The sequence below is a fragment of the Periophthalmus magnuspinnatus genome, chromosome 6, assembly GCF_009829125.3.
Source record: "Periophthalmus magnuspinnatus isolate fPerMag1 chromosome 6, fPerMag1.2.pri, whole genome shotgun sequence".
Classification (NCBI taxonomy): domain Eukaryota; kingdom Metazoa; phylum Chordata; class Actinopteri; order Gobiiformes; family Gobiidae; genus Periophthalmus; species Periophthalmus magnuspinnatus.
The window spans coordinates 22,846,118-22,871,327 of record NC_047131.1 but is presented as its reverse complement, the minus strand read 5'-3'; the positions used below and the strand labels follow the sequence as shown (position 1 = coordinate 22,871,327).

Genomic DNA, 25,210 nt, shown 5'->3' with positions numbered 1-25,210 from the left:
TATATTTTTTTGAAAACTAGCAACATGAAGTTTTTCAAAATTGAATCTACTGTATTTGTCTCCATACGTCTGTTAAAAGGTTGAATTCACACCATATTGACCAGAATATACTGAAGTGCTTTTAAATCCCAAACTTTTACAGCAACATGTTCTGCCGTAAAGTGTGGCAAATGCAGTGTAGTTGGTAAGAAGGAGATTGCTTGTGGAATCAATCAGTGCTGCAGTGCACGCTGTAATCACTTCTAACAGTGTGTACCTGCACAGTGCATAATTGTGCAGAGTGAATGGGAAATTAGAAACTTGTGAAAAATAAAAAAGACGTCACAGAGCTTTTCAAAGGTTTGCTGAATAATTATGAGCAACAAAAATGTTTTCTTTTGTGTGATAAAAGGTAGTAGTGGGTGTTAAAGGAGAGAGAGAACTCCATGACCAAAGCTCATGGTGAAAAGCTTAGTATTGTAAGGCTACACAGCTGGACAATCCTCTCTGAACAATCACTAAAAAAAATATTTTCTGTGCAACATTTACAAGATTCGAAAAGATATTTTGGTCACACTGGACATGGAAAGACTCAACACATCACTGTATGTATGTGTGCTGCATCTTCACCACTAAGCCATATGACAACAAAGGGCCAGACGACATTTGTCCAGTGATACATTGCATGACAAAAAATAAATAGACTTATGCAAATGATTCATATTGTATAGACAAGTGATGATGGCCAATCCAGATGGTCAGACAATCTGCCTAGTGTTTTGTACACTCAGGACCAGTGACGGGATCTCCCAGCAAATCCTAAAATGTGTGATATTTCAGTCGTGTAGCCTATTATGAAAATATATTATAACAAATCAATTTATAAAGTCACTAGGGGTAACAAGTTAGCTGACTGAGCTGGCCTCAAGCTGAGGGTTGCATAAGGAAAGCCATCTGGTGATAAAACCAATCCAAATTACTATGATTTCTGGACCACACAAGTAAAAAGTCAAAAGAAACAATGATTTGCTAATTGATAATAACCTCTGCAATATAAAGCGCAAGTAAAATGTGTTGTTTGTGGTTATGTAACAGACAATACTGTGCTTTTTGTTGAAAGTGTTGAAAATGCTCTCAGTCTTTAACCTTTAATTGTATCATCTTCTCAACCAATGAAATAAATACCTTCCGTCTGTGTAATCCCTCAGTCGTCCAGGTCTGGTCCATAGTAAAAGCCAAAAGTAAAATCTGTCAACTGTCCAGTTGACAGATTTTACTTTTGGCTTTTCCATATTTCTGTTTTTTTTTACTAGATTCTTATAAATGCCAAATTAAAGTTTGCAGCACATGGAGGTTATATGCTGTTAAAACAGAATCAGAGGAGCTCCTCAGTGTGAGAGGTGTGGGAGGCTGCAGATCAGATTTAAAAAAAAAGGATAAAATGGACAAAACGTGCTCAAGTTCAGTGTGATCCTAGTGATTACTGTGAGAAGATATTACATATCTACACATATAAAATACACTACAACAGTTCCTTCAACAGTATGAAAAATATACAAATCAAATACAAATACTCTCAGACACTCCGTAGGTAGTTTCTGTTAACATGAAATCAGTGAGGACTAGATAAATAGTTCACATTTTTCTCCCTAGTTTTGAAAGAGAATTGTGTATAAATGAAAGAAAAGCATTATCCTTCAGTAATTAGTAACATTGTGATATTCACGGGTTGTTTTGAGCTAAAACACTTTTCTAGTGAGCAAAAAGAGCCAGTGTTGAAACCAAAAGGTTAATAGAATTCTTTTCTTGGACATGATACACTATGCACATATATTAAAATCATCAACAATAATCAAGTCTTATCCACGCGACAAAATGATTGCTCCCTTCTGTCCTGGAATATCAAGAGCATCATTAGAATTTCTCTCAGTTAGAAATGCCATTTTCAGTCACCATCTAATCATTATTACCTGGCAAACAGCAAAAGGTGAAGAGTAGATCTTTTAACGTCCCATAATGCAACAGAATGTGAGGTCTATGAGAGGTCAATAAAGCCCAAGTTTTCACTAAGTGGTACACCTGCCCAGGGCATATGCAGAATGCATCATCAGCCAGTTGTGTTGGAAGCTAGTTTTAAAGTATAATATGGCTGTGCATCACAACAACAGGAAATGTTTGTTGTTAGTTAAAATACAAGTTGTTTTGTTTCTTAAATTCAGTCTTTCGTAAGTATGGACATTCAGTGATTTGGGCTCTTTTGGATTGAATACTGCATAAGACTGAACAGCACTGTACTGCTAGGTGTAACTAAAGGATTTAGGAGACCAGAATAAAAACAGTGATCTAAGGGACGGGAGCTCAACTGTGTGCAGGTAGCATTAATCAGCTCTTCGTTTACTACTAACTTTGACCCATAGGAGGAGCTGCAGCAGCTTCTGTTTAGAGTAACCTGCTTGGCTGTAGCGGGGCATCTGCCCTGTCCAGGTGAGTAACAGTCAGTAAAGGTCACTCTTGACATATCAGCCAAAGTCCTTTAGACACTTGTGAGGGGCTGGCACTCTGCAGCTAAAATAAGAGCACACTAGGGTTTGTACTGGAGAAGCTCAGAGCTCTGCTCATTTGACATGTTCTGCACTGTGAGAGGAGCAGTAGTACTTCTTATGAGCTATAAAAGTGGACAGGCTGCTGAACTTAATGTTGCACAAACGGCAGAAGCGAGTGTTTCCGTTCTGGAGCGGGGAGATCACCTGGGTTTTGGGAGGAGGCACAGGAGAGGAGGCTTCGTCTGCTGTATGGGACTCCCTCTTCACCTCTGGGAGCGGGGACACAGTCAGAGATGAGGCTCTGGGAGGAGACAGAGGCTGAGGTGATCCAGACGAACGTGAGCCATCGGCAGAAGGGCCTCCATTTAACAGAGGGGACGCTGTCCCACCTGCTCCCTGTCCATTGACACCGTCTCTGTGGACCCGTGAAAGCCGTGGCCCCCCTGAGGGCTCACAGGGGGAGGTACTGGCCTCCTCCATGGGACTGGTGCAGGGGCTCATGTCTCTGGGGGACTTGACTTTCACCACCAGTCCATGAACACTTCGGAAGTGCTCCATCAGATCACCAGTGAGTGGCCTGTTGGGGCAGTATGGGCAGGCCATTGGGGAACAGGCCCCTGTCCCTTTGGGGGAGCTGAGAGAGGGGGCATCAGCAGGAGAAATGGCAGAGGGGTAAGCACTGGGTGAGGTAACACAAGCCTGATTCAGTCTCTCTGAGGGGGAAACCTTAGCCTCCACAGGGTGCAGGAAGTCTGACCGCTCCAGGGACCTGCTCTTAGGAGAGGTAGAAGCTGATCTTTTGAGCCGGTGGAGCTGTTCCAGTGTCTGGGCTTGCAGAGAGGTGGCCGGACAGTAATAGGTCTTATGGGCCAAATAGTTCTCGATACTGTTGAAGCTGATGCTGCAGGCAGTGCACTTATGATAGTCTGAGAGGGGCAGAGCAGGGAGAAGGCTGCTGCTATGACGGCTAACCTCTGTCCGCCGAGGCCTTTTGCTCAGGTCTATGGGGCCATCCCCCTCTGGACTGGACGCCTCTGTCCCATTAGGAGAGCCCTCCGGCTGCAGGGGGAGTCCCAGCACTGAGGGCGATGGGGCAGAGGCAGCAGCAGAGGAGGCAGCAGTGGCAGCAGCTGCAGCAGCAGCCAGAGCCTGGGTGCGGGCCATGTGGATCTCGTACATCTTCTTCCTCTTGCGAGTGCGGATGGGCTGGGGCATGAAGGCATTGACCTTGGCCATGTGCCCTGACCGCTGGTTCGAGGGATCATGTCGGGATGCACAGTAGAAGCGCTTGTGAACAGTGTAGTTCTCGTGGCGACTGAAGCGAATGTTGCAGGCCACACAGAAGGTCCGGTTGGGATCATCCTCTGGGTCTTCTGCAGATCCACTGGCAGGACTCTGGCTGCCCTCACTGGCTCTGCCCCCTCCTGCACCCCCACTGCCCCCCTCTCCCTCTGGAGAGGAGGTTACACCCTCCCTTTCCACTGGAGTATCAGGCTTTACCTCCACTCTGTGTCTGCTTTCTGCTCCGCTCCCTGCAGCGGGGTCAGAGTGTGTGGGAGAGGCAGAGGCTTCTCTGCTTGTGGTGCCCCCTTGTGGAGAAGTGGTTGCTCCTACAGAAGGCACACTAGCAGGAGCTGTGCTGGGCTCTGCTTGGTGACGACCAGAGCAGTACAGTCTCTTATGTGCATAGTAGTTATTGATGTTGTTAAAGGTGATGTCACACTCAAAGCAGGTAGCACCTTTAAGAGGCGGGGTTGCAGATGCTGTGGGGGCAGTTGGTCCTGTAGGGAAGAATGCAGTGGGACTGTTCGGAGGCAGTGCCTGGCCTTGTTTGATACGACTGTGGACCATCTCTGACATCTTGGCCAGGATCTCTGAGGCCTGTGGTAAAATGGCTGCCTCTGGGTTGAACATGTACTGGGGAAGAAACAATGCTCCCCCTGGAAGAACTGACGTAGCTCCTCCAACATGCGCAGGGCTTGAACCAGGGGTTGGGCTTGTCGGTTCTGCCTTCACGGTGGTGGCTGGACTTTTAGGAGAACTTGAGGAGTTTGATAATTCTCGTTGCTTTGTTTCTGGCCTAGATTCCTCCAGCTGCTCTGCCCCTGACACCTCTCCATCTTCCCTCACCTCCATGTGCTGGTCCTCTGTGTCTGACTGGGGCTCCTCTTTGATTCGAAGGCTGGCGGCTGCTTCAGGAACTGGGGTTGTGGCAGCACTTCCATTTGCACCAGGACTGGATGAGTCAGGGTTTGGAACACAGGCCAGGGGCTCCCTCTCTTTCGGAGAAGCTTGAGGTTGTGCATGGTCTGAAGATGGAGTGCTCTGGCGTGGTGTGGGGCTTCTTTCAGCAGGGACCCGCACTTCCAAATGGGTGCGGACATGCTGCTGGAGCTGGGAAGGGGACTCAGAGTTATGTCCACACACCTGGCATTTCAACACCACACCCGAGTCTCCAGGACTTAGACCTAAAGGAAGAACAAGGAATTTTATATGAGCACCATGACAGAAAACATACATCTGTTGAACATAGGATATATTATTTACCAATGGATAAAGGTAATTTAGGCAGGCCTGGTCCTGGAGAGTAGACCTCACTGCGGGACCCTGGCTGGCACACCATGTGGCTGGTGACCAGGTGGCTGTACAGGATGTCTCTAGTGGTGGAGACAAAGCCACAGCCCAGACACACTCCATTGACAGTGTCAGTGTGAACCTTTAGGTGGCGCTCACAGTTCGCTTTTGTGGTAAAAGCTGATAGACAGATGAGACAGACAAATGGACGTTCACCTGTAGAAGACACAGACAAGGTTTGTCAGGAATATATAAGTGACAATTGACAATTGATTATGGAATTCTGATTATGTTATTATTTATATAAATTAATATTTTGCAAACAATGATCAGTAACTCACAGCTGCATTGTATGGCACTTGACTGACAATGTAATCTATGTAATGTAATCATTTTTAACGGGAGGCATATTGTTTTGTGGTGGCAAAACTAACTGAATCTACAAGACAATAAAACAGTATCTGAAGTATTTAATAGAGTTCTCACCGCTGTGTGTGCGCATATGGATTTCTAGAGAGCTGGCGCTGGGGCAGCTCTTGTTACACTGTGGGAAAGGGCAGATGCGTTCGTTGGGGTATGGCTCCTTTGGTTTTTCCTGTGGAGGAGAGATGGCAGCAGCGGGCTGCTTTTGACGGCTGGCACAGTAGTACATGAGGTGTGCCTGGAGGTTCCTCTCACTGCGGTACCAGATCCCACAGTCTTTACAGGGAAAGATGTCCTCTGAAGGCAGAACACACCAGCATTAGAAACTGTAACAATACATGCGTTCACCGTCTCACAGTGATATCCTTTTCAATTATTGTACAATTATTAAATTAAAAGCATGTTGAGCCCATTTTCCCATATCCAAAAAAGGACAGTTTTCTAAATGTTTTCTAAGTTGTTAGAATGTATGGGTTTAATTTAGCTAAGTGAGTAAGCAGCAGACAAAATAAAGCAATAAACAAACATAAAGGCTTGCACATGTAATGGGTGGATCTGAAGCCCTGCAGTACCCTCATGTGGTAAAAAAGATTATTACACTTTTGGTAGTCACTTGACATCCCCTATAGCATCAGAAAAAATAAAATAAAACTACAAACTCACTATTAACAACAGCAGTGGCTAAAATGGCTGCCATGCCGGCCTGCTGAGGAAGGAGCTGGATCTCCGAGTGCAGAGCAGCGGGGTAAACAGGCTCCTCTTTCACCACAGGGTGCTGCTTGTGAGTGACCAGGCTTAGGGGAGGGGACAGGTGCTCCGGGGGGTCTGCAGAGGGGGTGGGATGTCCAGACAGCAACGCTACAAGACTCTCACCTGCTACCAGGGCCCTAGTCAACTTACAGAACAACTCTTTACCTGCACACAACAAATGAAGCCATATAATCAGATATACATTTTCAGTTCTTAACACATAATTAAAAACACAAAAGCCTTTTCATACATTTTAAAAACATTCTTGAGTCTTACCCTGGCTATAGACAGTGCAGTTGGCAGATGGGGCATCAGCAGTTAAAGGGAGTCTGGTGATCCAACAGTTAGAATCCTCACAGGTCATGGTCACTGTAGGGCCCTACACACAAAAAAACACAGGAAAAAGTTGAGTGGGATGTAAATAATACTTGAACAAGCACAGATTTAGATGACACATACTTAACACAGACATAGCGGTTTTAAAATAGAATGTATAATTGTCACTCGCAGAATATAACAGTTTTTACACAAAGGATTTTTACTTGTGAATAATCATTTTTAGATATGGGTAGTAATCCTGTTACATAATGTCATTTTTATGCATTTTGCCAACACAATAAAAACAATTTCTCTACGAATAACTCTACTACTACCACCATCGAACTTTAATGAAATCAAGACCATTGTCATGTTGAACAACTACATTGCTATGCTTGCTGACAAGGAGATAATCACAGAGAACCATGTATTAATTGCTCTCAATTGGAAACACTGCTGGCCAGAATGTGTCTAGTGGTCAGCCCTGGTATAAAGAGACTGGCAGAGAGTGGAGGGTGATCAGAGCCCAAAGAGGAAATTAGAAAATGAGGGGAGCATGGGCCAAACAATGAAGGAGAAAAAAGCAAAAAGAAGGGATGAAAGCAGTCCATGAAGAGAGAGAGAGAGGGGAGATCTGATGAGCGCTATTCACCCACAGTCATAATGAGATCCACTAGGATATAGCACAAAGCCTTGGCTCCATCTGTGAAGGTATGAGACACAGAGTTTAAAAAAATAATCTAGAAACACACACTGACCACTGGGATGAGATATGGCATATGTTATCATAGTTATGCTTGGAGATCCTAAATGTTTATATTTCATGAACAATTTATTGATCTTTATTTGAGTCAGATACTGTATAATGGGTAATTGTAGATTAAAAAATAATAATAATAAATTCTAATATTGACACTCCAAAAGTAAGCTCTGAACAATTTTCATCAGGAAACAAAACATTTTAGGTAACACTTAAAATCTAAGAAATACTTATTTCATTATTTTATTAAGTATTCAGTAGTTTATTAAGAGTGATCAGGGTTATTACTTAATGAAGGGGTTGTGGTTAGGAGTCAGAATATTAATAATTAAATAGTTTATTGAGAATGATACAGGCTTAGTTACTATTTGTTCATCACAATTAATATCATAAAGGTGTAGTTATTATAAAGTGTTACCAACTAATTTGTCATTTCTAATTTAACAAGCATTGCAGTGTGCTGGCTCATATCAGACCAATGTTCATTAAATATCCCATTAGGATACCGAACGAATAGTAGGCAGTAAGTCATCTTGACTTGACTTGACTTGGAAATACTTTAATGGATGAAGGGTGTACTGTGAGTAGGTAGTTCTACAACATGTCCACTGAGAGGCAGCATTTCCACAGCCCACGATTTCAAACTTGAGTTGTACTAGCCTATACCTATGAAATCAACATCAACACATAAGTATTTAACACCAATGCACTATACATTATTCGCTGTATTATATAGATATTCACTGTCATGCCAGTTCCACTTCAGATGGACAATGGCTGTGAAGTGTTTGAACAATTGCTGAGTGAAAGATGTGAGCTGTCATTCATTTGTCTGATATGGAATTGAAACACATGCCAAGGATCCAGCGTGCTTGGCTTGAAGACGGTGAGAAGAGAGGACAGAGACTGTGCTGGTGCAGAGATTGAGCCAGACCGGATTGGATTTCATGGGGAACTTACGCTGATGTTGAGATACTGCTGCTGCTTTTGTTTTAATTTGTAACTCGACGCTGGAGCCGTCTGAGCTGTAAGTACCGCTAATTTGTTTCAGGCTAATTCATCAAGGCCGCAGCAGCTCTGGAATTCACCATGATAGGGCAATGGGAAAACTCGCACTGCACAAGACAAGCACAAGAGGAAGGTACTATCAAAGGCACTAATTGCACATCAAACTCAAGTAAATGTAAATAGAAGATTCCATGAAACTACTTTTGTTGAAAAAGTTATTTCATTATAAAAAATAAGTGTGGTTGCCATGAGATCTTAGAAGATATTTGATTAAAGGTCTTACATTACGCAAAATTGACTCTTGTGAGCTTTAGCCATGTTATAAGTTGCCTATAGTTGTGTTTTGTTTCATTCACACATATTTGAGTAACCCTTTATTATTAGTCTGTCTTCATCTTCAGCTCAAAATGCTCTGTTCCACCTTGTGATGCCATGTATTTAACAGCTCCTTTTACCTTTAGTTCAGCAGAGATTAGCAATTTGAGGGCAAAAATCATCCAAATGATTCTCTACTTCTAGTGCCGGTGTGTGGAGTTTAAAAACACAGTGGAGCACTTTGTGTATTATCACATGACATCACATGGTGGAATAGTGTGTTTTCTGTCTGACAGAAGAACTCAGCCTAAATATGCGCATGAGTTTGTGTGTTAAACATGTGGGAATGAAACAAAACACAACTCCAGGTCTGTTTGTGATGAGGAAACAACATTAAAAAATATATCAGGACACAGTGTATATATAAATATGCGCCCTTTAAAATGTGGATTAATTTAGTTCAAAATCAAACAATACTCTTGATACATTTTGTTATTTGTTCCATTAAGTGAACTTTTTAACCTAAAATCTTCTTATTTTTCATTTTAAAGAATATAACATAAATAGAATATAAGGGGAAATAAGTTATGATAAATTTTTTGTCATATCGACCAGGCCTAGATCCAATCCCACTATGATATATTAAACTGAACCTGTAAAAGCAGTGTTTAACAGTGGTTGCTCCTCATACAAAGTGGCTGTTTTGTAAGCAGATAGTGTGGTCCGGCTCTCACCTGTGACAGTGTGTAATTAAGCGGGCCAGAGGAGGACGCAGATGCCAGAGATGTGCTGTGCAGTTAAGGACCCCCACGAGGACACCAAATGCTATCAAAACCCCTTTTCACTGCTGCCCTTGGTCCACTGCCAATCTCATCCACTCCAACAGGCCAGCAGTAGTCAGGCCAGGACGTGCCCAGACACACAACCAGAGGAGCACGGCCACTGCACTATGTGGCCCACAATGAAGGCATTTTAGGAGATGATCTGCTCCCAGCTAGGCCTCTCTCTGGTAGGCCTCTGTGATGGCTAATGCATGAGATGATTTTGTGCAGCCCTATCCAATGCAACTAAATAATTAACTGTGATCAAACATTTCAATTACCGGAATTATCAAATTGCAAATGCTGCAGCTATTTAGGTAATACAGTGCCCTCTGTAATAATGTACTTTATGATAAAATCCTGCAGTCCATGTAGTTTTCATCTATACAATTGTTCTTAAATGGACAGGATTCTAGTAACTTAGTTTAACTTAATATTTCAATTTTCTTTCAAATGTTAACAGTTCTAGATGTCTTCAAACTGTAGACTGAAAAAAAGAGAAAACAACACAAACCTATCTTAGTAGGTTTAATCAGACATATCCAGCGTTGGATACTACATACACGCACTGAATATACATATTCAGAATACTCTAGTGAGGGTGTTCAATACTGCACAGTATTAGTGAGAAAATAAGGTTAAAAAATAACACACACTACAAACGCTGCAACAAACATAAAGCTGTTTTAACCCATATATGGCATTTTCACTATAATATAATCTAAATCAATGTGAACATATTCTAACTATATTCTGAATACATTACTCTGACTGGGCCATGTCACGGAATTAGTTGCAAATATATTTTAATGCAGGTATTAGGTATAAAGTATTCTTCCCAACAAAAGTCATAACAAGGAAATTTATAATGCAACATATAAAAAACACTATGATTATGAAACATTTAAATTCCTTTACATTAGCCCATAGTACATGTTTAGGTAAGATTTTACAGCATACGTTCTTATGTCTGTTCTTATATCTGTACTTGTGTCTGTACTTGTGTCTGTACTTGTGTCTGTACTTGTGCCTGTACTTGTGCCTGTACTTGTGCCTGTACTTGTGCCTGTACTTGTGCCTGTACTTGTGCCTGTACTTATGTCTGTTCTTATGTCTGTTCTTATGTCTGTTCTTATGTCTGTTCTTATGTCTGTTCTTATGTCTGTTCTTATGTCTGTTCTTATGTCTGTTCTTGTGTCTGTACTTGTGTCTGTTCTTATGTCTGTTCTTATGTCTGTTCTTATGTCTGTTCTTATGTCTGTTCTTATGTCTGTTCTTATGTCTGTTCTTATGTCTGTTCTTATGTCTGTTCTTATGTCTGTTCTTATGTCTGTTCTTATGTCTGTACTCTATGTCATTCCTCTGTCTGGCCTGAGAGCTGCCTTAAGCTCCATAAACGTGAGAAGAGTGCGAGGCAGTCTAAGCCCTGGTCCGGGCTCATGAATATTAAGAAGCCTGACTTTAATCTGCCTGATCCCGCACTGCTGCCGCCCACGATAGCACATCTAATTATTTGGACAGATATTAGCCCCCCTCTCCCTCCTTCTCTCTTCTCCCTCACTCTGAATGACCACCCTCAGGACTGGACTGTCCACATAAACCTGCTTTATATAATACATATATTTGAGAAGCAATTTTAAACCAGTCCTTATTGATTCTAAACTCCATGGCTTGCCTCAGTCTGCGTTATATATCCAGGTTATTACCCAAGGTTGAGCTAACCCAGGGGTGGGCAAACTTCTTGCCACACGAGCTACAATGGGTTCTAAAATTTGACAGAGGGGCCGGGTCAGGATATATATATATATATATATATATGTATATTTTACATTAGAAATTTGACCTGTAACATTTAGCAAAGCATGAAAATGCAAAGCTCATTGTACAAATTGTTTTCCAAATGCATTCATTAAATTATTAATTAATTGATTAAATTTCAGTTAAATAAACACAGAAGAAAAACTCACATTTAGTTTTATCAAGTGCCAACGGATTAACAACTTGTTGAAAAGGTAAATTGAAAAAAGTTTACCCTTACCTATTTTAATATAATTCGGTCACGTTCGGTGGACTGGCTTAAAAAGCCCAAAGGGCCGTGTACAGCCCCCGAGTGGATTCAAACATATTACTTTAGTTTTTTTAAATCTTATTATTTTAAAAGAAAATGGTAAAAATGCCATTGCATTCAAAAAATGTCCCAGAGTAGGGCATTAAACATATTTAATTTGCATTTATTTAATTCCGGATGTTTTTATGGCTCAAAAATAACTTAACTAAAAAAATGCATTCTTACTGTTAGTGGGATTGCCTTTTTCCAGATCTGAGCTGTAACAACATCTGATTGTGCAACCTGCTTGTCTCTATGTAAATAGAAAACTTGCCACATTGTGGAATATTCAAGGTAAAGCAAAATATGGAGATGAAGTGGTGGACTCTACACCAGAAAAGTTAAATAGCGCTGCTTTAACACACCACAAGAACCCAAGGAGTACAGCAGAGCAAAGAAAATGTTTAAACCAGCAGCAATCACCAGAGTGCATTTCACAAAAAAAAAAAAAAAAAAAAAAAAAAAAAAAACAAATGCACTGAAGTATATTAGTATAATATATGAGATAAATTAGATACCAGTGTACAGCAGCTTATTCATTTTACATTGGCTCTTTGTGTTTCGAGAACAGTATATTCCCATTACAGTAAATAGTCCCTATGATAAGTCCTGGCTGCACCCCCACCTCTACCTCCAGCTCAGTCTGTGACACCCGCTCCTTATCAGGCCTGAAAACACCCTCCTCCTCCACTGATAAAACTTAATGCAAATGATGCTGATTTCATTTCTTCATTTTCTTGCAGATCAGTATTAGCTCTTCTCTCTATCTACCTCACGTAAAACTGCAGTGAGAGAAGCAGGAAGAGGAGCAGGGAGAGGGTAAAATGGAACATTTTACCTGGAGTGACCCTGTTCTAACCCCAGTCTGTGTCCTTTTAAACATTAAGCATATAAAACGTATTGCTGCTCTTTAGCACCACACCCCAGTATCAGATGGAAGATTAACAGTTGTCCACAGCTGTTAACGGACTGTGGTCACTGGAGAATAACTGAACATGCAAATGATTACAGCTACACCGACAAAGGTCAATGAAGGATGATGTCCTGATTCACATACATGAGTATGAAACTAAGACACTTGATTTAACCAAGTCCAACTCAGATCTAGAATGTTTTTTGCCAAAGAGAGCTGGCTCTGTTGTGCATGTTTTAGTGGTATGCAAAACCAAAGTACTCGGAGGCACTGTTGACGATGCAAACTCAAACAGCAAGGCTTGAACCCGTAACCTTCTTGCTGTGAGACAATAGTTCACCACTGTAACACCATGCTGTGCACTTCATTTTCATTGATGAAGAGGTCATAATGTGTAAATCAAAATGTACTGTATACTATCCCAAGTTAATGCTGGAAATTAAACTCCGGACTCACTTCAGTTCAATGCTTGCATAAATTAGGTTTAGAGAGGGCATCTGATATGAATCTGTAACATAAATAAAAGCAACTAGAGACAATAGCAGGAAGGAAAAAATACAAATGAATTAATACTAGTTAATAACATGCAGTCAGTGTTTTTGATGCCCAAGCCAGTGTCCCTTTGATGACCTTTACAACTACCTCTGTGCACTCCTCTCATGCAATCACTCACCCCATCCATTCAGTCTCCACCTCTCCTCTTTCACAGGCTGCCAGAACACACTTCCTTTTTATGACTCAAATTCCACTACATTTATACATTTGTTTACTTTGACAGCACAATGACTGTATTCCACATTGATTTCATAATATGTTGCTTTAATTGTACATCGCGCTTACTTCTTAGGTCTAAAGTCTTTAGGTTTACAGTGCCAACCATCTCACCCTCCTCTCTCGGCCTTTCAAATGTCTTTTCTCTGTCTGCCACTCCGTCTCTGGCTACAGGAAATGGGTTCTTTCCCGACGCAGGGGGTGCACTGTCCCAAACAAAGAGGTCACTGTGCGAATCCTCCAAAAATACAAAGAAGAAAAGGAAGGAAGATAAGATCAGAGACTGTTCTCATCCGCTGGACTCACGCTGCACACACATCTCCGACAGAGACACGCAGCAGGCTACTACTGAGGGCACCAGGCTCACGAGGTACAGCTATCATCAGCACTATCATCAGCACAAGCAGGGGAAGACCCAGGCCGTACCCACACCTCAGCACCCACACCTCGGCACCCACACCAATCCGGACAGGCAGCAGTGACAGTGGCCGGAAAACTTGGACAGCCACACATGTAAGGAATATTTCAGTCAGCACATGATCTAAAGTTGAACAGAGTAACATCGAATTTTTCACTCTGAGAAAACTATTTCACTCTTAATGTGACCATATTCATTTGGCATAGGGCTGACCGATCCACCAATAAAAATCAAATTGTGATGTCACAGTATTGACAATGTTCAATTTTGGTGATATTGTCAGATTGTTGTTCAGTAATTCTCCATTTGACCTTTTCCTCATCCACTATGGGCACTGATTGGTTAAATCTACATCCCTCAATCATAGTGGACAGTGAACTCTCAAAAGCAGGAGATGAGCTCTTACAGGCAACCCTAAGTTTACATGAATTATAATAAAAGCAAAATTGTAATCAGGCTTTAAGATCATTTTTGGCCTGTAGCCCACCCCTAATTTGGCATAAGTCTGTCTAAGATCTCTGTTCCACAACTTTGTGATGAGCAGCATTTTTTTTTCAACTAAAAACATTCTTTGCTCCCAATTGCACGCATATAAAAAATAAAAATAAAAATCCACTCCATGTATACTGCAGGCAATCAAATTGGAATCAAGATGGTTTGGAGCAGAATTCAGACTTTGTAAGAAAACAAAAATGACTAAAATGTGACTTTGTGAGATTTGAAATGTCACAAAAATACGGTGAATAAATAAAGAAAAACGAATAAACTAAACATTTTTAAAAAGACCTAAACGACTGAGTTAGCTCTTGCAATTAAACTAAAATTGAAATTCAGTCAAAATATGATTGTAAAAAATGAATTGACAAATAAATGATAAAAGGTAAGAATTATAAACATGTTTCAAACTGAATGATTACAGACACATAAATCCTACATATATCCTTCTCCCCACATCAGCTTGTGTCCCTGTAATCCAGAGACGCAGGTTGATGCACTGCATGCAAATGACATGTAAAAATATAAAGTGGGGTGATACTTAAACTGGGGCCGTGATAAGACATGTGAATATGAGGCACTCTTGGAAAGTGCCTCCTGAACTGCTGGCGATCAGCCTCTGAGATAGGGCTGTACTCTCCACAGCTCCTGCCTGCATACTGCTGAAGCCTCACTGACGACACTGAAACGGAGATACCAGACTGATCAACAGCCTTGACTTCCATCTCCCCCGCCGCTTCCATTGTTCCTCGTCTCCTTCAGATGTATTTCTGTCTATCAGTATTAATCTATGGTGGCTGGTTCTCTTCTCTTTCTCTCTCTAGGCTGGACAGAACTGACAGCTGACAGATGCACTGCACTTGTCATAATCTGGACAAGTTTAGATACAGGAGGCGCTAGAGAGCTGGCCTCTGTTGAGCATGTAGATTGGATCAGCTTTAGACCATACTGTGTTCAAGAGGGTTACGGTTGAGAGCACATGCCCATCAAGTAAGCCTTGGTACATAATAAAGTTGAGCCAGAAGAAAAATAACATGTTATGACCTGTCAATCTCATTCAACCATAAATAATTTACAGATTTACAAATGACAACAAAAAGCAGTAGCACTGAAAACCATCATTTGTTTTTGTAACCTTTTTCAGTATTGAGTTGAAGCAAATAAATATTTTACAGCAGCAAAGGTAAAAGAGCTCAAATGTTGAGGTAAGTCTTATGTGCATGTTTGTGTCTTGTTTGTTCCTCTTCTTGGGGGCATCACTGAAGGTGTCACCACTCTCAGTGTAATCATCAATTTGTCATCTTCTGAAGGAGCAGCGTTTTAATTAACATTCTAATTTGATGGGCGGAGGAGACAGAAAAACACAGTTGATGAGACCAGATAACATTTGGAGATGATGATCAGGATGTAAACAAACAGCTGATGAGCCAGAGCCAGTGATCACCTTGAGTCGTCCTTCCAGGAGACTGGAGTGAGTGAGGAGGTACAGGGGAGATAGAGAGAAGAGACACTACCCAAAAAGTGTTTGAAAAGCCGTGGGTGGCGCGCCTTATCGGCCCAGTTCTCCTGGAGAGATTATTGGGGGATTAGTGCGAACGCTTGTTTCTAAAACATGATGAAAAGACGTTCAGTGCGTGATAACGCTTTGAACTCCCCTACTCGGCTCCTTCTAGGATCGTGCCTCCAGGCGACTGTTCTACGAAACAGTGCATAGCGCTGGGATGCTGCTGCAGAGGAGGGACCACTACAACTCAATGTGGACAAGCAACAGGCTAAACATCTCACATGCTCTTCAAAGCTCTGACACAAGTCCCACAGCTTTGTCCAATCACATGGCCTTTGACTATCAGTTAATTAAAGAGGATCCTATCAGAGCAGAGCCGATACAATATCTGATGTATTCTGTATGATCCAATCACAAGACAGCTGCACCATCTCAACACATCATCCCAGTTTGAGATACACTTCATATGTTACAACTTTCATGAATATATAAAAGAATAGGGTTTGATGTTCTTAATCTCGTGCATTCCTAATTTGACCCAAGTCTTTGTGGTCTTTTATCATCATCTCATTTTTGAAGAGAAAGTGCACACATTTTGACAGCTGAAATAGCATTGTTTGTACTGACCTGTGTAGCAGTACACCACTGACTCAAGAGTATATAAATAATGAACTTTAATGGGTTTATAACTGTGGGATTAATCTTCAAACTAGTAATTAGAGCTGTGAATATTTGGTTTATAGAAATATGTGATGGTTGAGGAAAGGTTATCAGTCTATTGCATTTTATTTATCAAAGCTAAAATTTGACAGCCCTTCTGTAAACTTTGGCCTCATCACATGCCCTTTAACTATCAGTTAATTAAAGTTGCACCAATCAGACATAGGCAGATATAATATCAGATGTGTTGACTGTGATCCAATCAGACTGAGGCTGACGTTGCCATGGGAGGTTAGTAGAGGTAGACCTGCTGCTCACTCAAGCACAAAGCCTGAGGAATCCAGCGCTGCTCATCAGTGCATCAGTAAACATGATTATAGCCTGTTGTAAAGTCCAACACCCATATCACACAGAATATATTTAAATAGATAAATGGTTTGGAGCTGCTTTCTCAAGAGATGCAAATGGAAGGATTTCCATATGACACAGGCTGGTTAACACGGTTCTAATCACACCAAGGGGAACTCAGTGGGAGAGCAGGATGGAGCTCATCTGCTGCTGACACACCCCAGTTTCAAAGGCATAAAGGCACACGGCAATACTTTCTGCATTATCCTTTACAGAGCAATGCCCTCATCATCTTGAATGTCTTGACACTTAAACCTACAGTTTGCCATTTAATGTCTAAATAATATATTAAAACAGTTCACCCAAACAACAAAAAAAAACATTTTTGTGCATCTCTTTATTGCCATTGCACCCATGTGCAAGACAACTACCCTTCCATGAACATTTGTCAGTGTCTAGGCCTATCTTTCAATCTGGTCTTCTCCACAATGTTAAGGTTTCTATGTTTTGTGTTATAAATTAGATCTAGTACAAACATGAAAAAAACATCCGCTTATGATGAAAACAATCCAAAACCACCTTGTCCATGTAAACACACTTTTCTCTTTATGTTATAAATCCATTGCACACTTCTCAAGTCTGTAGCATTAGCATAAGCATGTGGGCTTATGCACATGCAGACTCCATTTCCACCTGCCCGTGTTGCTGGGTAGGCCTCATATTTAACTGATAGCTTATCTGGGTGCGCCAAATAAGAAGTAAATTTGCAGAGAGAGAAGTTGAGAGAGGCCAGGCGACGCTGGAGGGGGCAGAGCACTAAGAGGGCCATGCCAATCTCACCCACAGAGGCAGGGGCATCGCCTCAGGCCAACACAGCCCAGCACGGATCACCACTGACGGAGAGGCAGATAGAAGAGCAGACTCAAACTGGATTTAAAATGGAAAAGGCAAAGTAAGGTGGAAATAAAATAGGAGAACGAACTGTGGAAAAACTAATGTCTGGTCTAACAAAACAGTTTACACAAGGGCAAAGGCGAATGCAAAAATGTGTTGGCTGATACTATGTTTTTTTGTTATCAAACCGATTAAGTCAAGTTAAATGTGTAAAATGCAAAATCATGAATTCATGCATTTAATGATAAGTGAAAAGACTTTTTAAAAAGACCAAAAGTGAAAAGGGGTGGTGAGGAGGGGCACTTGGAGTGACAGGGAGAGAAACACAGGAGGAATGTGATTAGGCTCTATCAGCCCAAGATAGCGAAGGTCCGTCTCCACACTCCCCATCAACCGATAGTACAGAACAGGGAGGGTCCAGGATGAAGGAAGAAGAAAAAGGTTTCACATGGGTCATGATGAGACGCTTTCCATAAGGATATAAGGAGATAGGAAGTAGTGTGACAAAAAGGGCAACTAAAAGGGACAAAAGGTGATCGTGCACACCACACACACAACTATCCAGTCCACCCCAACCTGACTGATAATAAAGCGAATCTTCGAAATGAGAGCCTATCAAGCAGGAATCAATCACTGGGGTTTGCTGTGCTGGAGGATGGCGCCATGTGGAGATAAAAGACAGGCGGACGTCTGGGGAGGGCCACGGGAGAGGGGAGAGAGAGAGAGAGAGAGGAGAGAGGAGAGAGAGAGGGGGGGGAGGAGGGGAGACAGGGAGAAACTGGATACGCAAGGTTCAGATGTGGACCGGGTCAACAAGGCTAGCTCAGCAAATCTACCAATTATGACCTATTGTGTACCAATGGGAACAAAAACATTTCAGTTAAACTAAAATGAAAAAAGTCTTCTTCCACAGTACACTGGTTTGTGACTTTCTGTGGTTAAAAAAGACAATAGATTTCTCTGGTTGACTGTAAGGCTTAGTGATATGGAGATAGAAATGCACCACGACCTCATTCTTTTTGACAATATGCTATTTTGGCAACATCATCGTAATGTTATTGAGTAATTTCCTATTTAATGCAGCTCTAAGCTCTTTTCCTCTCCCTTATCTCCTTTGGTCAGCCTCTGTCATGCTCTGAGTGAGTGACAGGTGGATTTAACCAATCACAGTGAAGAATGAACTCTCAGGAGCAGATGACTTAAATGCAATATACACATACTAGAGTGTGCATGAATTATGATAAAATCAAAATGTGATCTGACTTAGAAAATAGTGACATTATTATTATTTATTTTATTACAGTAATACAAACTCAAATGTAGTCTGAATATAAATGATTTTCCAAAGCGAATGGACTCAAAGAGATAATAAAATATTAGTTACCAAACAATCACATAGGCTTGTGCCAGGAAGCCTCTCCCAGCCTCACTATCATGTGATTACATGGACGCACACATGACAGCGCACTATCCGCTCCCACACACTGTTCTTAAGGAGTGCATCAAAAATGAAAACGTTCCCAGCATTATATCAGCAGTTTATTCAACTACCAACATCTGACCTTTGCCATTTTGACAAATCAACAAAAAAAATTATACACAGTCTCTAAGATGGTAAAAGTAGGTATGGCTGGCCAAAGAGGACATAAGGCCCATACATAAGCACTAAACCAATATTGCAATTAAAATATATAACATTGTGCATAATGTTAGAACTAGTTGCTTTCTTACCTGTGCTTCCTGGTTCTCTGTGCTGCTTTCTGATTGGACCGTTCCAGGATAGGGCCCCCACACAGTGTCCTGATGGAGGTCAGTGCGAGACAGAATGGTGCAAACCTCACCTTCTTCAGTCATCTGCAGCTCGTCTATGGGACAAGACACTACATAAACATATAGAAAAAGCCTTTCACTTAGCATGAAATCTAACAATGTCAATGCAATTCTTTAGAAACTTGGACACTAAATTTTTTTTTAAACCACAGGCATAACTGAAAGCCTTTATCTTTATTTTGAGTTTGCAAAATCAGGGTTAATAATGCTGATTTTGGTTTTCCCTATGGTCTGAATTTGACTTAGATTTTGACCCCCAGAGCCAACAGCAGGGGGCCAACAGCAGGGGGCGCACCTCACACAGAACTGTCCCATCCTGCCGTTAGTTTTACCCAGGAAAGTTGTGCTTGTGTACTTTCCCACTTCCTCACATTGATAAGTGCAGACGGATGGCAGTGACGGCTGTGGTGTGAGTCTGCGGCAGGACAGATAGAGCTGGATCCATCTATACAAAACTCCACAAGTCCAACCACATCTGACCAGAAGGAGCCAAAGAGACACCCATATAGTGGAGTGCTTCAAACTACTATGCATTTTAACATACTGCAGTTCCAGATAGATAGATAGATTTGTTTGAATAGAGATCATAAATTGGATTATAAATCAAATGACCCAGAACGTCTCATATTATTGATGGTGTAATTCACTTAGCATAACATAACCTACTTAGAATTTCATCTATGATTTCAGTTATTGATACCCAGATATTAATCAATACTTAAGATAGTATGGAAAATTTAATCGTTGGAACAAGTATTGATACTGGAAAAATAAAAAATAAAAAATCACATAAACTCAACAAAATTGGACCTTTCCTGAATAGTCTGAGAATTGTCTTGATCTTTATCAGTACTAGCATACAAACGCATGGCAATATTAGAGAAATATTATGTTGTGTTTCATCACTGTGGTTTTGAAATTGGCAATAAGCACACAAAATTGAATATGAAGCTTTTTCTGTGGCAACAACACTGACCTTTAGGACCAAAATATGGAAATTGTAGATGTTTACTTCATAAACAGAAACAACATATATTTGTACTGACCAAAATCAAGACCCTAACGCCTGAATGACACACACAAGTCCAGTTCCACAAACTACTGTTTATGCTATTTCATGTTGCATTCTCCAATTGTCCTGGTTCTCCTTGATGCCTCCATATGACAGGTCTGATCAAACCAGGGCACAGACCCCACCTCCTCCCCCTCCCTCTTCTCGGTCCCCGGCTGCTGTCCGTGGCTGAGGCGGCTGTTCCAGGGGGTCGGTCTAAAGTGGCGGGCCCGATAAGAGTGTTTGTCTAACACTCTCCATGTCAAAACACTCATCTATCTTCTCTGTATCTATCCCCACCAGAGAACAACGGACAGACGCTGATAAAATGGCTTTCCCACAACCGCTGCTGCTGCTGCTGCTGGGGTTATGAACGGGATGGGGTGGGGGGCAGTTTGAAAAGGACGTGCAGTGCAGACAAGTCCACGATGATTTATAAAACGTAGCTTTGATAGTAAGGCTAAAAAGTTTCTTTTCTGTTTGCTGTGAGAAGTTTTTGTGGTTTAGTCACCTTAGCTAACAAGATTTTCTCTCAGTGACAAGAGACAAAATGTCACCAAATACTGAAAAAGTACTATGGATCTAAAACAGATTTCTCTTAGGGCATCACTTTTCTAGAAGCGAAATAATAAAAAAGGGCAAACTTCAATAAGCTTTTGACTTCTTTTCTGTCAGAGGGATGCAGGTTTTATGCCAGATGTCCTAATAACCATATGTGAGAATACCTGCTTGTCAGTGCTCATCTGATCTGATCTCAGAAGCTAAGCAAGGCTGGCCCTGATTAGTACTTCGATGGGAGACTGTTGTGTATAGCAGGTCCCTTAGTGGGGAAGCAGTGGCTCTATTGGAAACTGTTGTTGTGTCTTTAGAAAAGACACTTCACCCACATTACCTAGTATGAATCTGATGGATGTGTAACTGATTGTTAGCAGTTGGAGGGGCAAATGAGACAGTTCCGCTTTTGTCAGTTTATCCCAGAGCAGCTATGGCTACATTAGTGGCTTGCCACCACTGAGTGTGGAGTGAATGAAGAATGGAATATATATCTTTTGGGGGTCTTGAAAGGTGCATTATAATTATTTACCATCTCCATTTATCACAACTTAGTACTACTAAAACATAAGAATTGTCCAGTTGTGGACTAGACCTGTGAAGTTGATGACATTGTGAGTAGTGTAAAATGACAGGTATCATTGGACACTGCAGTCATGGGTCTCAGGTCTGGTCCGGTTTGAGTTACTGTAAAAGTCTCCATCCTCGGTCCACAGAGATCAGGACACTGCGCCAGACGCAACAGGAGCTGAGCGAGGCCTCAAGCTCAAGTGAAGATCAGGGTTTGATCAAATGACCTGGGCTTAAGGTGGGTCTCTATTTCACCTTTAGGTTTGCACCAGTGGTGAGGCAGCAACAAGCCACTACACAACCAGTAAATTTTTGCAAGTGCTAAATGCAATATTGTGAGATGTTTCATGCATCAAATGGTTCAAAAGTATTAATAAAACAATTCTTTAATAGAAAACCAGTAGGGTACATTAAACCTATACTGGCAATATAAATATGGATGCACATTTGAAAATACCACTCGGATGACTGATGTTTTGGGCTGATGAATCCAAGTCTATGGTTTTGACCAGAACCTCATTTTATGATCCCGTGAGCCCTGAGTTTGGCCATCGTGACCTACTCTATCTTCTCACTTTATCACTGTCCAGTCTGCTGCTCTGCAATTGGCTCATCCAGGTCACATGCTCGTCTTATCTGACGGGCCAGCTCCACTGACCCTTGTTGTGAAATTGTGCTAGTGTTTGACCCCATAAGCCAACAAAGATATCAACTATAAACAAGCATCAGTTGGCCACTTGAACAAATTCAACACGTGTTAGTGTGTTGCTTCAACCAATTTATACGCAACAGCTGTTTGAGGATATGATAATATTTGTACTACCATTTAGTATCAGGTTTCAAAGTAATGAAAAATTTGCACTGTTGCCATAGCAATTAATAATTCACAACAATGGTGAATGTTGGTACTCAAAATGGTGCCTGAAACTCATGAATTCTCCTCACAGTACCGGTCTCACTGTAGTACCAGTACTAGCATTGTAGTCAGCTGTACTGTCCATGTCATTAACTTAACCTTAACACATTGACGCTAATGGTGCAGTGATCTGTAATTACTGGACTGGCAGCATCACTTACTATCAGGGCTAAGTTCTGCTCATAGCACCGTTAGATTGAAGCTATCGCTACAGCTGCGCTAATGAGTGTTTGTGGTAATCCCAGCAGGTTAACAGTGTTCAGTGGGATAACAGACATGCAACACGCCTAATCCTGTTAATTACCCTTTTGCCCAGCACGGACCACAGCAAAGACCTTATCAAAATGGCAGTACTGTTGAAGATACACCCTCAGAGCTCCGTATGGAACTGACGGACATCCCATTCTCCAAAAAACAGCAGTATTTTTGGATAGGCTTGTTATCAATATGTAGCAGACTGGGCTCACTGTATGCACAGCTCACTTCTTTAGCTCTCGACACACATAGAAACACATAGACAAAGGCTTATCGATACAGACGCTTCAGCAGCCAGTGGGCCGTCCAGGCCTCTTTGATGAGCCAACACAATAAAACAATCAGCCATCATTAATGAAACCACTAACGCAATTAACCGTCGCTGATGAGTACGAGGAAGCACATCAGCAGTATAACAGTGGGTAAAATAGCCAAAAATGTACTCAAGTATATAGTACTCCTCAAAATAATCACTCAAGAAGTAAAGTAGTGCTCAAGTAAGTGAGAGTAAAAGTAATAATTAAGGAAAAAACTACTCAACTAAATGCGCCGTCACCTCAAAATATGTTACTCAAGAGTTAAAGGAGTGGTCCAAGTAACTGAAGTAGGAGTAACAAATAATAATAATTGGGAAAACAATAAGAGTTAGTGTTGGAATTAACTGTCTGAATGCAAGACATGTAATCATTTGAAGTTAGTTTAAGAAATGATGGGAAATATAATGGACAAAGTCTGTTATTTTTTAAAGAATAGACTACACAAATGTTTCAAATGATTGTCAACAAAGTTTTCGTCATTTGTAAACTTGCACACAGTGAGAAGAGTAACCAAAACATTTCCTCGTGTAAGAGTAGTGTAAAATCTATTCAAGTAGCAGTAAAAGAATGGTATCTGAAACTACAAGCTAAAGTGTTTTATTCACATTTTAAAATTACTTTTATAACAAAGAACAAAACAATATGACAAACAATATAGCACAGCATCTGCATTGCATACAAGTTATATTTATGAGCGAATTTTACCCTCACAACTTACCTGATAGTAGATCTTTTCCAAGTACAGAGGCATCCCCCTTAAGGTTAATGTAAATCCAGAGTGCTGAGTGCATAAATTAAGAGCGTACACCAGTGGCGCCTGAAGAGCAGCTGCTGATTGGATATCAATGAGGAGTGGTAGAAAAGACATACAGGTGTAATCCAACACTGTCTCCGCTCTATCTGGCCTAATTGATTTAAAAAAGACTATTGTTGAAATCAAATGAGCACATCACAGCGCGCCTATTGATTTTTTGACACCCTACAACAGGAAATCTTTATCTGCCGCCAACTCCGACCCCACGCTAATAGGTGGGGTTTAACCTCTGCTGAATGACAAATCCTACACCTCCCTGTTCTCTTCTGTATCACGGTCCACATGGAGAACACAGGGAACAATGCCGGCACACAAAAGCTTCGGAACACCTCCACGCACATATGTCCCATCTGACCACTGTCCCAAACTAAACTCAATGGAGCAAGACTAACAACATATAACTAAAATTTACACTGACCCAATTCTGTTGATCCTGTTAAAAAGTGTTTTTTGTAACTGTACAGCTACAGTGAGGCGCCTATCCATGCATTATGAGTTAAGTAAAATATATTTCCACAATTTTAATACAAATGTTGAGCTATAAATGAGATATTGTATTTAGGAGTTGTGTTTTCAGTGTTTACCATCTCCATTATTTTTGATTTGATGTACTGTTATTGTCTCATTTTACATATCCAAGATGCATCATGTAACTTTTTTCTCATCTTTCACCACCTTGTGTCCATGCTATCGCTTTGTCTAAAAAATTCCACAGTACACCATTAAGCTTATCTATCTCAAAAGCGACAAGTAGGCGATGCCACCAGGCCATGTTACAGATCTGCACATGACAATACCTGTAATTCAGTTTAATGCCCTACTGTGAAAAATTCCAGGCAAAGCAATAATACTGATAAGTAGATAACGGACATTGAAAATGACATAGTGCATCTTTAAAGCTAGTTGCTGCAAATGTTCAATTTTCTTAGTTAAATCTATATCTGCTACTTTTTGCATCCTGCATACATACAGCATTTTTATCTCCCAAATACAAATAACAGCAAATGTCATGTTGTATTCAAATATACATTATTCCTCACTGATGACCAGTCCCACGCTTTCTTAAATTCTTGCACAGATAAAAGTGCACTCCTGCCTGTGCCCCTCTGTTCTCTTTGTGCTCTCCCTTATGTTCCTCACTGCACCCCTGGGTCCCTGGAGTCCGGCTGGCTCCGAGCTCACGACAGAGACATTTGTGGGATACGCATCTCCTGCTCAGGACCACACAATCATTTCCATTTTACCCTCTGTTGCACAGGCGAGATAACACACCTGCAGAGCCCGTCTAATCAGATGAGCTTCAA

General features: G+C 41.3%; 1 protein-coding gene across 1 annotated transcript in view; it reads right to left on the bottom strand.

Moving 5' to 3' along the window:
• Positions 1-1,334: 1,334 nt before the first annotated feature.
• The window catches only part of zfpm1 (zinc finger protein, FOG family member 1), a 69,765-nt gene continuing 45,889 nt past the window's right edge, over positions 1,335-25,210 (bottom strand). The window contains exons 4-9 of the mRNA XM_033967737.2: positions 19,333-19,466; positions 6,546-6,648; positions 6,183-6,434; positions 5,583-5,816; positions 5,070-5,312; positions 1,335-4,990 (exon numbers count right to left, since the gene is read on the bottom strand). Of these exons, the coding sequence (XP_033823628.1) occupies positions 2,595-4,990; positions 5,070-5,312; positions 5,583-5,816; positions 6,183-6,434; positions 6,546-6,648; positions 19,333-19,466 (3,362 nt within the window). The 3' untranslated portion in view covers positions 1,335-2,594. The remainder of the gene's footprint in view (positions 4,991-5,069; positions 5,313-5,582; positions 5,817-6,182; positions 6,435-6,545; positions 6,649-19,332; positions 19,467-25,210) is intronic.